This window comes from Oryctolagus cuniculus, chromosome 20 (assembly GCF_964237555.1).
Source record: "Oryctolagus cuniculus chromosome 20, mOryCun1.1, whole genome shotgun sequence".
NCBI classification, from domain to species: domain Eukaryota; kingdom Metazoa; phylum Chordata; class Mammalia; order Lagomorpha; family Leporidae; genus Oryctolagus; species Oryctolagus cuniculus.
The window spans coordinates 16,255,966-16,272,080 of record NC_091451.1 but is presented as its reverse complement, the minus strand read 5'-3'; the positions used below and the strand labels follow the sequence as shown (position 1 = coordinate 16,272,080).

General features: G+C 41.5%; 1 protein-coding gene and 1 long non-coding RNA gene across 8 annotated transcripts in view; one reads left to right on the top strand and one right to left on the bottom strand.

Annotated features, from left to right (window-relative positions):
- Positions 1-16,115, bottom strand: part of LOC103345158 (LINE-1 retrotransposable element ORF2 protein) — a 211,702-nt gene that overhangs the window by 128,902 nt on the left and 66,685 nt on the right. The window lies entirely within an intron of this gene.
- LOC138843102 (disintegrin and metalloproteinase domain-containing protein 20-like) lies at positions 8,246-10,836 on the top strand. Its single transcript, XM_070065166.1, has 2 exons — positions 8,246-10,030; positions 10,638-10,836. Exons 1-2 carry the CDS (start codon positions 8,456-8,458, stop codon positions 10,638-10,640), a joined length of 1,578 nt encoding a protein of 525 aa, XP_069921267.1. The 5' UTR covers positions 8,246-8,455; the 3' UTR covers positions 10,641-10,836.

Genomic DNA, 16,115 nt, shown 5'->3' with positions numbered 1-16,115 from the left:
CCTGACTGTTTCTTTTGCAGTACAGAAACTTCTCAATTTGATGCAATCCCAATAGTTGATTTTGGTTTGACTGTCTGTGCCTCCCGGGTCTTTTCCAGAAATTCTTTGCCTGTGCCAATATCTTGAAGGGTTTCTCCAATGTTCTCTAATAACTTAATGGTGTCAGGACATAGATTTAGGTCTTTAATCCACGTTGAGTGGATTTTTGTGTAAGGTGTAAGGTAGGGGTCTTGCTTCATGCTTCTGCACGTGGAAATCCAGTTTTCCCAGCACCATTTATTGAATAGACTGTCCTTGCTCCAGGAATTAGTTTTAGATCCTTGATCAAATGTAAGTTGGCTGTAGATGTTTGGATTGATTTCTGGTGTTTCAATTCTGTTCCATTGGTCTATCCATCTGTTTCTGTACCAGTACCATGCTGTTTTGATTACAACTGCCCTGTAGTATGTCCTGAAATCTGGTATTGTGATGCCTCCGGCTTTGTTTTTGTTGTACAAGATTGCTTTAGCTATTCGAGGTCTCTTGTGCCTCCATATGAATTTCAGCATCATTTTTTCTAGATCTGAGAAGAATGTCTTTGGTATCTTGATTGGGATTGCATTGAATCTATAAATTGCTTTTGGGAGAATGGACATTTTGATGATGTTGATTCTTCCAATCCATGAGCATGGAAGATTTTTCCATTTTTTGGTATCCTCTTCTATTTCTTTCTTTAAGGTTTTGTAATTTTCATCGTAGAGATCTTTAACGTCCTTGGTTAAGTTTATTCCAAGGTATTTGATTGTTTTTGTAGCTATTGTGAATGGGATTGATCTTAGCAGTTCTTTCTCAGCCATGGCATTGCTTGTGTATACAAAGGCTGTTGATTTTTGTGCATTGATTTTATATCCTGCCACTTTGCCAAACTCCTCTATGAGTTCCAATAGTCTCTTAGTAGAGTTCTTTGGATCCTCTAAGTACAGAATCATATCGTCTGCAAAGAGGGATAGTTTGACTTCTTCCTTCTTGATTTGTATTCCTTTGATTTCTTTTTCTTGTCTGATGGCTCTGGCTAAAACTTCCAGAACTATGTTAAATAGCAGTGGTGAGAGTGGGCAACCCTGCCTGGTGCCAGATTTCCGTGGAAATGATTCCAACTTTTGCCCATTCAATAGGATGTTGGCTGTGGTTTTTTTTATAAATTGCTTTGATTATATTGAGGAATGTTCCTTCTATACCCAATTTGCTTAGAGTTTTCATCATGAAAGGGTGTTGAATTTTATCAAATGCTTTCTCTGCATCAATTGAGATAACCATATGGTTTTTCTTCTGCAGTCTGTTAATGTGGTGAATCACATTGATTGATTTGCGAATGTTGAACTATCCCTGCATACTAGGGGTGAATCCCACTTGGTCTGGGTGGATGATTTTCCTGATGTGTTGTTGTATTCTATTGGCCAGAATTTTATTGAGGATTTTTGCATCTATGTTCATCAGGGATATTGGTCTGTAATTTTCTTTCAGTGCTGCATCTTTCTCTGGCTTAGGGATTAAGGTGATGCTGGCTTCATAGAAAGAATTTGGGAGGATTCCCTCTTCTTCGATTGTTCTGAATAGTTTGAGAAGAAATGGGATTAGTTCTTCTTTAAATGTCTGGTAGAATTAAGCAGTGAATCCATCTGGTCCTGGGCTTTTCTTTGTTGGGAGGGCCTTTATTACTGTTTCAATTTCTGTCTCAGTTATGGGTCTATTTAGGTTTTCGATGTCTTCCTGGTTCAATTTAGGTAGGTTGCATGTGTCCAGGAATCTATCCATTTCTGATAGGTTTTCCTGTTTGCTGGCATACAGGTCCTTGTAGTAATTTCTGATGATTCTTTTTATTTCTGTGGTGTCTGTTGTTACATTTCCTTTTTCATCTCTGATTTTATTGATTTGGGTCTTTTCTTTTTTTAGTTAGTTGGGCCAATGGGGTGTCAATTTTGTTTATTTTTTCAAAAAACCAGCTTCTCACTTGGCTGATTTTTTGTAATTTTTTTTGGATTCAATCCTGTTAATTTCTTCTCTGGTTTTAATTATTTCTCTTCTCCTACTAGATTTGGGTTTGGTTTGCTGCAGTTTTTCTAGGTCCTTGAGGTGCGCTGAAAGCTCATTTATTTGGTACCTTTCCAATTTCTTGATATAGGCACCTATTGCTATAAATTTGCCTCTCAATACTGCTTTTGCTGTATCCCATAAGTTTTGATATGTTGTGTTGTTGTCTTCATTTACTTCCAGAAAGTTTTTGATTTCTCTTTTGATTTCTTGAATGACCCAGTGTTCATTCAGGAGCATGTTGTTCAGTCTCCATGTGTTTGCATACTTTCTGGGGTTTCCTGAGTTGCTAATTTCCAGCTTCATCCCGCTGTGGTCTGAGAAGCTGCATGGTATGATTCTAATTCTTTTAAATTTGCTGAGACTTGCTTTATGGCCTAGTATGTGATCAATCCTAGAGAAGGTTCCATGCGCTGCTGAGAAGAATGTGAAGTCTGTAGATGTAGGGTTGAAAGTTCTGTAGATATCTGTTAGATCCATTTGGGCAATAGTGTCAATTAAATCTGCTGTTTCCTTGTTGATCTTCTGTCCGGATGATCTGTCTATTTCTGAGAGTGGAGTATTGAAGTCCCCCAGTACTATTGTATTGGAATCTAAATCTCCCTTTAAGTCCCTTAACATATCTTTTAAATAGACCGGTGCCCTGTAATTAGGTGCATATACATTGATAATTGTTATATCTTCTTGTTGTATTGATCCCTTAATCATTATATAGTGTCCCTCTTTGTCTCTCTTAACAGTTTTTGTGGTAAAGTTTATGTTGTCTGATATTAATATGGCTACACCTGCTTTTTTTTGGTTTCTGTTGGCATGGAATATCTTTTTCCAACCTTTCACTTTCAGTCTGCATGCCTCTTTGTTAGAGAGATGTGTTTCTTGTAGGCAACAAATAGTTGGGTTGTGTTCTGTGAGCCAGTCAGCCAAACGGTGTCTTTTAACTGAAGAATTCAGACCATTAATGTTCAATGTGACTATTGATACGTAGTGACTTTGCCCTGCCATTTTCCCGGAGATATTTTCTAGTATATGCTTTGAGCTTCCCATGCTCTTTTACTGGTAGGTGTTCTTCCTTTCCCTTCTTTCATATTGATGGCCGTGTTTCTGTGTTTCTGAGTGTAGCACATCTTTAAGTATCTTTTGCAGGGCCGGACGAGTGGCCACAAAGTCCTTCAATTTCTGTTTGCTATGAAAGGTCTTTATTTCACCTTCATTCACAAATGAGAGTTTGGCAGGATATAATATTCTGGGCTGGCAATTTTTCTCTCTTAGCACCTGTGCTATGTCTCGCCATTCCCTCCTGGCTTGTAGGGTTTCTGATGAGAAGTCAGCTGTGAGTCTGATTGGAGATCCTCTGAGAGTAATCTGACGTTTCTCTCTTGCACATTTTAGGATCTTTTCTTTATGTTTCACTGTGGTAAGTTTAATTACCACGTGTCGTGGTGAGGATCTCTTTTGGTCATGTTTATTGGGGGTTCTATGAGCTTCCTGTACTAGGATATCTCTGTCCTTCTCCAAACCTGGAAAGTTCTCTGCTAGTATCTCACTAAAAAGGCCTTCCAATCCTTTCTCTCTCTCCATGCCTTCAGGAACTCCTAGAACTCGAATGTTGGTTTGTTTAATAGTATCCTGTAGATTCCCAACAATATTTTTTAGGTTTCTAATTTCCTCTTCTTTTCTTTGGTTTGACTGTATGTTTTCCTGTGCTCTATCTTCTAAGTCCGATATTCTCTCTTCTGCTTCACCCATTCTGTTTTTAAGGCTTTCTAATGTGTTTGTCATTTGATCTATTGAGCTCTTCATTTCACTTTGATTTCTCTTGACTATTACACTTTCCTGTTCTACTAGTTTCTGAGTTTCATTTTGACTCTTCCTTAAAATTTCATTTTCACGAGAGAGATTTTCAATCTTGTCCATTAAGGATTTCTGTAGTTCAAGGATTTGCTTTTGAAAACTTTTAAATGTTCTTATCATAAATTTTTTGAAATCCGTATCTTGCATTTCTTCTATCTCATCATCTTCATACTCTTGGCTTGGGGTGTTTTGCTTATTTGGAGGCATCATAGTGTCATCGTTGATCTTGCTCCCTCTATTTCTGTGTTTGTTGCTCGGCATAGTTAATTCTTCTTGCGTCACTGTGCGTTTTTTTTTCTTTTTCTTTTTTTTTTTTTTATACTGTGTCCGTGTTAAGTGGACTGCCTGCTGTTGGAGGAGCCTTGGAGGCTTGAGATGGGTGCGGCCTGAGAGCTCTGCCTGGTTCTTCCTGGTTAAGGGTGTGCAAAGGTGACACCCTCAGGTTATGCGTGGTAAATCTCTCTCTTTTTATTTATTTATTTATTTTATTTATTCAGGGGGTAAGTAACACCGCAGGGCACTGCTGTGCAGAATTGATGGTATTTAGCTTCCAGTCTTTGGCTCCTCTGGACTCCCACTGGGTTGCCTAGGCTACTGAATTGTAGTGACTCAGTTCCTTAACTCTCCCCCATTGATATGTAAATCCAAAGAGGAGGCCTGCTCTTTGTCTCTTGGGAATTCTTCAAGGTTGCAGCCTTGTAACCTTTGCAAGGTTAGGGGGAAGAGAAACCCCCGAAGCTTTTTTTTTTCCTTCTTTCCGGTAGTGAGTTTGCTGCACTTTCCGGCCCCCCTCTAGATTCTGACCCCCGTTTCCCCACCAATGTCTCGGGTTATTGAGCTCACCTCCCCTTCCAGCGCCGATGTGTGGACTCGGAGCCCTGAGCGTCCCAAGTCTCCCCGCTGTTGTCTGTGTGGCATGCACTCCCCTTGGAGCACTGTCGCGTAGACCCTGGGGCTTCTGCGGCTGGGTCCCGCAACTTGGCTTCCGCGCGGTGGGCGACCTTGTTCTCCCAGTAGGTCCTCCAATTCACGCCTGCTCCATCCAGAAGGGTTTCCCCTGCAATTTTTTGGTTCTATTTTCTGCGGCTACCGTAACTCCCCTTTTATTAAACTAAATTTTCCCGGACTATCGGTGCGCGCCCTCACTATTCCGCCATCTTCACAAGTTTATATTGATTGTGAAAGGATTAGTTACTAGTTTTCGTTTGGCAGGATCACTATATAGAACTCTGTAGAACATGGCATTTACTTAACATCTAATGGCTGTCTCCATATTGAAAAAATCTCCAGGGCTTCAGGCTACCTGGCAGCTCTTGCTGCCAGGCAGGCAGTGAACCCAGGCTCCAGGGCAGTAGGGTCACAGGTCAGATGTGCTGTCCACTATGCTTACAGTGGTGAGAGACCTGCGGAATCCTGCCATGAGCACAACAAAAGATGTGCTGCATTTCCTAGCTTGGGGACACAGAACAAAGAAGACCACGTCTCTAAATTAGCCCTGAAGAACTGAGCAACCTGCAGAATCCTGCTGATAGCATCGCTGAGCTTGTACTGCATTTCTCATCTCAGGGACATGGGCCAAAGGAGACCTTGTGTATGAATTTCCCCTGGGGTTCTCAGACCCTGTGAAGGTCAAACGGTTTACACACTGACTCAGGGACTAGTAAACATGAGGTACAGAGGAAGATGCCTGGGCACAGGGAAACTGAGCAAGAAAGCGCCCATGGATTTGGGCCTCTGACATTGATTCAAGGAAGAGGGAGGCTTAAATCATCTCAGACTGGAACATCACGCTCCCCTGAAGATCTCCCGAGCCTGAAGGATGCTTGTTTATGTGTAATCAGGCACAATTCGCAGATTCTCCTGAATCTTTGCCAACGTGACTGGGCAGTTCTTTATTTTCAGAAAGAGACATTTTATGACACACTCCTCACTGTGGCTGATATGATGTAGGACTCTTTCTGACAGATGTCAGAAAATCAAGTCAGAGTCACTACTAGTGAGGGCTTCTCCAGCGTCTTGAAGAAATAGCATTCTGTCACCTTCAGCACCATAGAAGACATGGAAAACACAACTATGGTTGCCTCTGTGGAAAATTTGCAGATGGAGGACAAAGGATTGTTTGTGACGCGATTCCACATGCTCTCCTGCCCACACATGTGTGGAAGGTGCTCTCGAGGCTCTGTACACTGTGTGACTTCCCATCTTGTCTCTGGGACGTTTGGCAGAAGCTGCCCCAGTGAAACATCCGTCACTGCATTCAATGAACCATAAGGAATCAATTTCACATTGCCACACTGAAAGTTACAGCTACAGTTTCCATTTACCTATAATTTTATCTTAGAATGTGTGTGTCAGTTTATAAGAAGTGGTTCTGATTTTGGTAATTCTTAATTTGCTGAGACTTTCTTTATGGCATAGCCTTTGGTCTGTCCTAGAGAAAGTCCCATGAACTGCTGAGTAGAATGAAGATCTTTGTCAAAATTAAGAGTGGGACTAGGAGTGGGAGGATTAAGAAGGGTTAGAGCACGGGCTGTAGGGAGGGTACAGTAGGAAGAATCACTATGTTGATAATCTGTATATATGAAATACAAGAAGCTTGTACAACTTAAACAAAATTTTTAAAAAATCCTCATCAGGGCAATGCAAATCAGAACTACAATGAGGTTTCAACCTCACACATTTAGAATGGCTCTTAGACAGAAATCAACAAATAACAAGTGCTGGTGAGGATGTGGAGAAGGTATCCTGATCCACTGTTGGAGGGAATGTACTGGTGCAGCCACTGTGCAGAGCAGTCTGTTGATACCTTAGAAATTGGAATATAAACCTACCATAATCCAGCAATCCCACTCCTGGGATTTATCAAAATGAAAAGAAAACACTATGTGAAAGAGTTATCTGCATTCCCATGAATATGGCAAATCAATTTATAATAGCTAGGATACGGAATCAACACAGACGTCCATCAATTGATGACTAGATAGAAAAATCATGGTATATTACACTAAGGAGTACTAATAAGCTGTAAAAAATGAAATCCTGTCCTTTGCAATAAAATGGATACAACTGGAAACCAGCACACTTGAAGAAACAACCATCAAGCTGGCTTCATGGATAAATCCCTTGAACTCACTGCTGAATCACAGAATAACATAGATGTAACTTCATAGGAAGTGAAAGATATTAATCCTAATTTTTTTCTACTCATGACATCTATATACCTGTACATTCAATCTGTCACCCTTACCCCCACTTTATATGTGTTCTAACCATGCCCCAGAATTGCTATGAGAAGATTTTTACTTTCCTCACTACTCCTTTTATTCATAAGTTTATCCCTTGCCATCTTACTATTTAAAGTGATCAGTTTAAGTTCATAACTGATGATAAAGATATGATTAAGTGTCAAAGGGATCACATAAATAAGATCAGTGTCTGCTAAAAATAATTGATAGATTTAAAAAGGAGGGAATGATCCAACATGGAAAGCAGGATATAGCGGACTCAAGAATTACAAATGCCCTAAACAGCACTCTAGCCTCAGAATCATCCCTTAAGCAATCAGATTTGGCTAAAAAGCACATGAGAGTATCTCAGGTATGGAAAGCCAAGACACAGTGGCAAAAAATGACCTAAATGAAAGATCTCTGTGAGTGAGATCTCGGTGGGAAGAAGGGGCCATCAAAGAAGGAGGTACCTTTCTCTGAAGGGAGGTGAGAACTTCCACTTTGATTATGGCCTTGAATAAATAAGGTTGGAGTTTGTGAACTCAAGAGGCTTCCATAGACTTGGAGCTCATGACAAGAGACTCAGGTGATCATTGATGTCATAAGTGAGAGTGTCAATTGTTAAATCAACAATAAGTCACTGTGCACGTGCTCCCATGTAGGACCTCTGTCCTTAATATGTTGTACTATGAGAATTAACAGTAAAATTAATCTTCAAACAGTACTTTATATTTGTGTGTCTGTGTGTGTGCAAACTATTGAAATTTTTACTAAGAACAGAGTTGATCTTCTGTATATAAAATAATTGAAAATGAATCCTAATGAAGAATGGGATGAGAGAGGGAGTAGGAGACGGGATCGTCTTGGGGTGGGAGGGTGGTTATGGGGAAAGAACCACTATAAAAAAAAAGTTGTAGTTTGGAGATTTATATGTATTAAATAAGTTTTCTATTAAAAATAAAAAACCCACCCAAAAAATGAATAAAAGCCCCAAAATTACAGCAACCCACTTGTTCTTCTCTTCCTCCACTTAGCGTCTCTTTAGAACCTTAGAGCTTCAGCCCAGGTTGCCTCCACACTTTGTCTCTTCCATAAGACCTCTGCCCTAAGGGTCCCTAGCTCAGGACAGAATCTTCTGAGTGTCACACAATTGTTGTGTAATAGACCAACATTTTCCCTTCACCTCTCACCTGTAGCCACACTCTGGTCACCTAATCACTGCCCTGGTGGGAAAGCTGATGTTTCAGGGATGGTCTTGGCAGCTTCCTACTTGACTGCATTTGCGTTGGCCACTGGCTCCCTTCTTCATGGGGCCTGCCTGCACCCAGGCACAACTAACAGATGCTCTCTGGCTGCAAGTGCTCTGGACACTCCTCTTCCCTGCCAGCTGCTCCCATGCCCCACCAGGATGGCGCTTCACTTCTTCTGAAATTGTCATCCCAAGGAAGGTGCCCCACAGGACGGGAAGACTTCAGGCACCAGCCCAGCTATCCTACAGCATGCGCTTCCGTGGCCGAAGACACGTGCTCCACATGAAGCTCAAGAAGAGCTTGGTGCCAAGAAATTTTCCTGTTATTACCAATGACGACCAGGGCGCTATGCAGGAAGACTACCCATTTGTCCCCCGAGACTGTTACTACTACAGCTACCTGGAAGGGGTTCCTGGGTCCATGGCCACAATGGACACCTGCAACGGAGGTCTGCGTGGCATGCTGCAAGTGGATGACTTCACTTACGAAATCAAACCACTGGAGGCTTCTTTGAAATTTGAGCATGTGATTTCCCTGCTTGTTTCAGAGGAAAGAGAAGAGGAGGCCAAGCACTGTAAAATTGGAGGGAAAGACACATATCAAGCCTCTGAAGTGGAAAATCATGCCGAAACTCTGAGAGCAGGTCCTGTTTATATGTGGCAGGTACATTATAAAATCTTGAAACTACACTACACAATTTCAAACTCTTTATGGACTTTGAACCAAAATGAGACCCAGATAATAGAGAATGTGGTCATTATGAACAATATCCTGCATTCCATTTATCGGCCAGCATCCCTAAATGTTGCCATACGTGTTTTGTGCATATGGACTGAAGATAGAGTGGATATAACAAACAGAGATACTCCAGAACGTGCTATAACTGATTTTGGTTTGTGGAAATTTTACCAGATGTATAATGATATCCCACATTCTACTTCTGTGCTTTATACAGGACACTTAATTGCAAAACATAATTATTATGCCAGCCAAGGAGGTATATGCAATCCTAACTGGGGTGCATTATTTGTATGTGTATCACGGTATCACTTATTTTTGGCTGCGAGTATTACTGCACATTCATTAGGTCATAATATGAATATATATCATGATTCTGCAGGTTGCCGATGCTTCCGAAGAAGCACTTGTGTCATGGCTACTGTGCCTGGTCTTCAGGATATGATGAGCAATTGCTCTTATGAGCAGGTGCATAACAGGATTGTTTTCTGGGATACTTGCTTAAGTGAACCAAATGCTGAATATAATAATTTTCCTTACATAGCTCCTCGTTGTGGAGACAAGATAAGAAATCAGCAGGAGGAATGTGACTGTGGCTCCTTTAAAGAATGTACTGAAAATAAGTGTTGTGGTACTAATTGTGCCCTCACTCTCGGCAGTGATTGTGACCATACTGCTTGCTGCAATGAGAGGTGCAGATTATCTGCCCCTGGAGTGATTTGCAGAGACACTCTTGGGATTTGTGATCTGCCAGAGTATTGTGATGGGAAAACAGAAAACTGCCCAAAAGACTTTTACATCCAGGATGGAACCCCATGTTCACCAGTAGCTGTTTGTATAAGTGGAAACTGCAGTGACCGTGATATGCAATGCCAAGCCCTTTTTGGATATGAAGTAGGTGATGGTCCAAAAGCATGTTATGATCAATTGAATATTTTAGGTGATCGATTTGGAAACTGTGGGCTTAAGCCACAGCGAGGGGGAATCAGGCCTTTTAAATGTGAACAAGATGATGTTTTATGTGGAATGCTGCACTGTGGAAAGGTCAAGGAAATACCTGGTGGAGGACTGCACACTACATTTAGACGCATATTAGTGCAGGGTGTGAAACAAGAAGAATGCTATGGATTCGATACACATTTTGGGGCAGAAGTGCCAGAAATGGGGCTTGTGGTTGATGGTGCAACATGTGGTCCAGGAAGCTTCTGTTTGAACCAGAATTGTACTTTTCATGAGGACTTGGACTTTGACTGTGATGTGAAGACCTGCAATTACAAAGGAGTGTGTAACAGCAACAAAAATTGTCATTGTGTGCGTGGTTGGAAACCACCCAATTGTGATAAAAAAGGATCGGGTGGTAGTGTAGATAGTGGCCCCCCACCTGACAAAGAAGTTGGTATTCAAGCTACAATAATTGTTAAGGTCAATAAGTCATTACTTTTAATATGTATTCGATTAATTTTTCTTCTGTCTGCAATCATCATTGGTGTTCTTTTAACAGTAAAACAATATGTAGAAGCATTGCAAGATGAATATGAAAGTGATGAATCTTTGTAAATACTACTGAGAGTTCACACCTGGAGGATATCACATCAAAACTTACTGGGAGCAATGATCAATAAACACTGGTAATCCCAATGTCTTTCATTGATTCTGAAATTGTAATCTTGAAATAAAATCACATGCAAATAAAAAGTAAATGCTGTCTGTTAATTTCATTAATATTTGCTACGTGATCATGCTCTTTCAACTCTTGAGTAAGCCAAAAACTCTTAGACTCAGTAAGAAGAGAAGTGTACTTAAATTTCTTATTCTAATGTTATTGATGTAGTTGTAGTTGTATCTATTTTATATAGTACCAACATGTTGTAACACCATTATATATTTTTCCAACTGGTTATGAACTAACCTTTTGTTATTTGTCCGATTTATAGTTGCATATAAACCATAAACATGAGAAACATTTTCCAGTGACACAGAAGCAAGATGAAAAATCTTTTTGCCATAGGCAGCTTAAATTTCAATAGTTCTATCAACTTCTATCATGTGGTCTTAAAGTATTATTTAGAGCTTGAAGAATCACTGTAAATTATGAAAACGAATGTACTTTTTCACAATTATGTCATACTTAAAAGAAATGCCTAGAAAACTTAAAGAACTTAATACTTTTTTGAAAACACCTTCATTACTCTCATTCCTATTTTTGAGTTTTGCTAAACATGCAGTATTCCCACTATCACGTTTTTCCATTTATCTTTACAGTTCAATGATCAGATATAGAATCATTAGTCACAGATATATCATTTCTTTGTTCTCATTTTATTTAAGTTGTAGGATCTCACATTTAAAATCTTAGGAATTGGGGCCAGTGCCGTGGCTTAGCAGGTAAAGCCACTGCTTGCACTGTCAGCATCCCTTATGGGCGCCGGTTTGAATCCCAGTTACTCCACTTCTGATCCAGCTCTCTGTTATGGCCTGGGAAAGCTAGGAAGATGCCGAAAGTCCTTGTGCGCCTGAACCCGCATGGGAGACCCAGAAGACACTCCTGGCTCCTGGCTCCTGGCTCCTGGCTTCAGATTAGCTCAGTTCCAGCCATTGTGACAATCTGGGGAATGAACCTGCAGATGGAAGATCTGTAGATGGAAGATCACTTTCTCTCTCTTTCTCTCTCTCTCTCTCTCTCTCTCTCTCTCTCTCTCTCCCCCTCTGCCTCTCTGTAACTGTGCCTTTCAAATAAATAAAGAAATTTTTAAAAAAATAAAAAATAAATAAAATATCAGGAATTGCCACAAGATTGCCTATGCATAAATGACAGGATCTAGTACTCTATGAAAATACAAAATTTATCTGAAACAAAAAAAAATCACTTCAGAAATAGTGAACTAGAAGAGAGAGTGATAAGCAGTAAGGATGATACTGCTTCCATTTAAATGTCACAGATGAGATCTATCTGAAAATATGAAATCCACAAGAGGGGAAGGCACCGCAAGGTACAAGGATGCAGAAGCTCTGAACATATGCGGTGGGGGGGGGGGCACCTATGACATTGGGTTTGTACATCTTTTATAGAGATCTATTGGCCAGCACTTCCAGTCCAATTGGTTGATCTGGTGGGATACCATGATATTCATACCTAATGGTTTGCAGTTTCTGTTGACTGCGCCTTTCCAGCTAATTGGTTGCTGTTTTTGCACCTGATGCCAAAATCCATTAAGATCAAGGCTGGATGTCCATTAATAAATAGGATTATCATTTCCTGATTCAAAGACCATTACTGAAAATAGAATGTGCTATCCTATGTGATTTTTTGTTTCATTTGAGTAGTTTGGTTGCAAAGCATTTGTAACTGTGGGTCTTGTAGGCTTTCATTCCCTTTTCCTTCCCTTTTAAAATAATATTTGCTTGTTGTTTGACAGACAGGCAGAGCAATGTACAGACAGACAGAGATCTCATTCCCATTAACAGGTTTATTCTTCAAAGGCCAGCAACATGTAGGATAGGGCAAGGCTGATGATAGAAATGAGGAACACAATCTGGGATTCCCACATGGCCATTGGGTACCCATTAATCTTATCTATCACTGCTGCATCCTAGACCATAATAGCAAGAAGAAGCTGAAGTCAGGAGCCAGAGCTAGAAAACAAACCCACAAAATACGATATGGGATATAGTTGTTTTAACTGTAATCTTCTCACTAGGCAAAACGCCTGCTATCCTTTTCTCCTTCTTTCTATTTCTGCTCATACTCTGGTTTCCATCAAACTGTTTCACTGCAGTGATTTTCTCTGTGTGATTATTTTCTCTGTGTGATTTTCTCTCTGTTTCTTACACTGTTTTTGATGTTGTGAACTAAGTGTTGTAATTTGAGGTGGGATTGGTATTTAGTATATATGATGCTTCTAAATTGTATGTAATCATTTAGGTGGTAGAACACAAACAAAAATAAGTGTTAGTATCAGCATCAAGGCCTTACAGTGGTATTCTTTCAAGTTGTTTCTAATTGGTATCAAGAGATTTCGGACATCCATCATAACCTTTTTTTAAAGATTTATTTTATTTATTTGAAAGCCAGAGTTAGAGAGAGAGAGAGAGAGAGAGAGAGGCCTTTCATCTGTTGATTCAGTGCCAAAATGGCCTCAATGCCCAGATCAGGGCCAATCAAAAGCCAGGAACCAGAAACTTCTTCCGTGTCTCCATGTCTCCTTTGTGGGTGCAGGGACCCAAGGACTTGAGCCTTCCTCTGCTGCTTTCCCAGGTGCTTTAACAGTGAACTAGATTAGAAGTAGAGCTTTCAGGATTTGAAACCACAACCATATGCACACCAGCATAGTAGGGGGTGTCCTACCCAGTGTCTTACAGCACTGACCCTCATCACACCCTTTTCAACATGACTGAATAAACCCAGTCATCACAGGGCAAGAAACGTCAGAGTGAGCCTTTCAAAGATGGTTTTCCTATTTCTAGGGGTTCGGCAGATGCTGAGCGAGGTGATGCTGCTGATCAAAGGTTTTGAGGGAGCTACAGACATTAATAAGGACAACCATATGGCCAGAAAGAAGATAAGGATCAGGATAGAGGGAGGCTGGAAAAGAGGAGTGGGATGTAAGGCACAGAAGCAGAGGAGATGGAAGGCAGGTCTTTGGGAGGGAAAACTGTTGAGGTTGTTGACAAGAGGCTTAGTCTGTTCAAAGATTTCTCTGCCCCTCATGTTTGTACCAGCTTAACAAAGCTATCCCTGGGGATGTCAGCTAATCTATTGCCCTATCCTTCTAAGAGCCACACAATGCACAAGTCTGACACACTTCATGTAATCAAAGGGCCACTGAGTTCATGACTGTACCTTCTGAAATCATGCCACATTCAGCATACATGAAATGAATTGCCAACACTTGGAGAACTATTTTTAGCTCAGATCTGGGAAGGTTGTTAGGTTGATTAGAAGACTGATTGCTCATAGCTGTTGCAAATACAAGAAGATCCTTACTTGCTTTAGGAAAATTGACTAGTTTCTCAGATCATCCAAACATCAATATGGATTAAGAACAAAAGGGATAATTAAGAAAAAAGGAAAATTATAACAAAAGGGGAGCCAGAATTGTGGCATAGCGGGTAAGGCTACTACCTGCAGGGGCAGCATCTCATATGGGCACTGGTTTGAGTCTTGGCTACTCAACTTCCAATCCAGCTCTCTGCTATGGCCTGGGAAAGCAGTAAAGATGGCCCAGATCCTTGGGCCCCTGCACCCGTGTGGGAGACCTGGAAGAACCTCATGGCTTCTGGCTTCAGATCACATAACTGGCCATTGCAGCCATCTGGGGAATAAACCAGCAGATGGAAGACCTCTCTCTCTGCCTCTCCTTCTCTCTCTGTGTAACTCTGACTTTCAAATAAATAGTTTTTTAAAAAAAATAACAAAAGGGAATTACTAACTTCATTCTGATAATGTTACCTAAAATATCAAATGCCACATCTATACAATGACAAATATCATAAACTGGATCAGAGGGAAAAAAAGAAAAAGAGAGAAAGAGGGAATAAAGAAGAAAGAGCGAGCCTGGGATGGGAGATCCCCCCGAGGGAAGGCAGCAAGAACGACTGTGAGACCCCTGAGGGCTTCTGGCTGTTCTGCCCGCAGAGTCCTGAGCTGGGGAGAAGCGCAGCATCTTTGGGGCATGGAGGAGGCTGGGAGCATGGAGACAGATTTGGCGAAATGCCGAGGAAGAGGAGTCTCCCCTTTCCCAAGAAAAGAGTGCAGAAGAAGGTGAAGTGGCAGCTCTGCATCTCACAGCCAGATCCCAGGTCTTTTCTTGTTAGAATTTGACTTGGCGGAGGAGGCAAGATGGCGGAATAGGAAGGGAGCACACTGATAGTCCAGGGAGAGACAGTTTAATAAAAGTGGAGATACTGCAGGTTCAAGGAAGAGTAGGGGAGGAAACAGCAGAAGAAACTCTTCTGGAACGTGTGATTCACAGTGGACCTGTGTGGAGAGCGTGGTAGCCCACAGTTCGGGACACCAGCGGCAGACTCAACACACCAGCGCTGGAACGCGAGGTGAGCCGAACCTCAATAGCCCGAGACACCGGCAGGCAAGCGGAAAGAGGAGAATAGAGGGAACGACCCCTGGGGGGGGAAAGTTCACCAGGCTAACTGGAAGAGAGAGAGAGAAAAAAAAAGGTGACTGGTACGGACACGGGTTTCTCTCTCTCCGCTCACCTCTCAAGGGCGAGCAAGACAAAGAGCAGGCGCCATCTTGGACATACGTCATAAGCAGAGCGACCTCAGGTCTGCACCGGCCCTCAGCCTAGCAGAAAAACCTGACTCTGGGTGGGGCGAATTAACAGGAGATTAGGACCTAGTAAATTTGTGGTGCTACTGAACTGAGACTGTGAAAAAAGAGACGGTGGGGGAGAGAACTCACGGAATTCACGTGATTACTCTCCAGAGACGCTATTATTCCATAACTTTGGCAACCCAGTGGGAGACTGAAGGAGAATTTGAGCCCACCCTGAGGGCAGAACAGATTCCCTGTGTGGTCCTTGGGAAAGAGCTTCCGATCTCTGTCTCCTGTGGGTATATCATTTGCCTGCTAACTACCTCCAACTTCATTCAGCTGTGTGGAATTACTTCCCTTTTGAATCAAAAAAAGAAAGAAAGAGAGAGAGAGAGATCTACCACGCCTAACCTGGGAGTGTCACCTTTGGCACACCAAACAGAGCTCTCAGGCAACACCCATCTCAAGCCTCTAAGGCTCCATCAAAAACAGACAGTCCACTTAATCTAGAGTCATAGTATAACAAGAAAAAGCACCACAGTGAAGAAACCAAATATCTCCAATATGCCAAATAACAAACGCAAAAACCAAGGCAATAAAAACAAGGAAGTCACCATGACGCCCCCAAATGAAAAAGACACCCCAATTCAAGATTATGAAGATGATGAGTTAGAAGAAATGCAAGAAGCAGATCTCAAAAAATTGATA

Excerpts from the sequence above, each read along its gene's own strand:
- LOC138843102 (XM_070065166.1), top strand. The coding sequence starts at position 8,456 with ATGGGGCCTGCCTGCACCCAGGCACAACTAACAGATGCTCTCTGGCTG.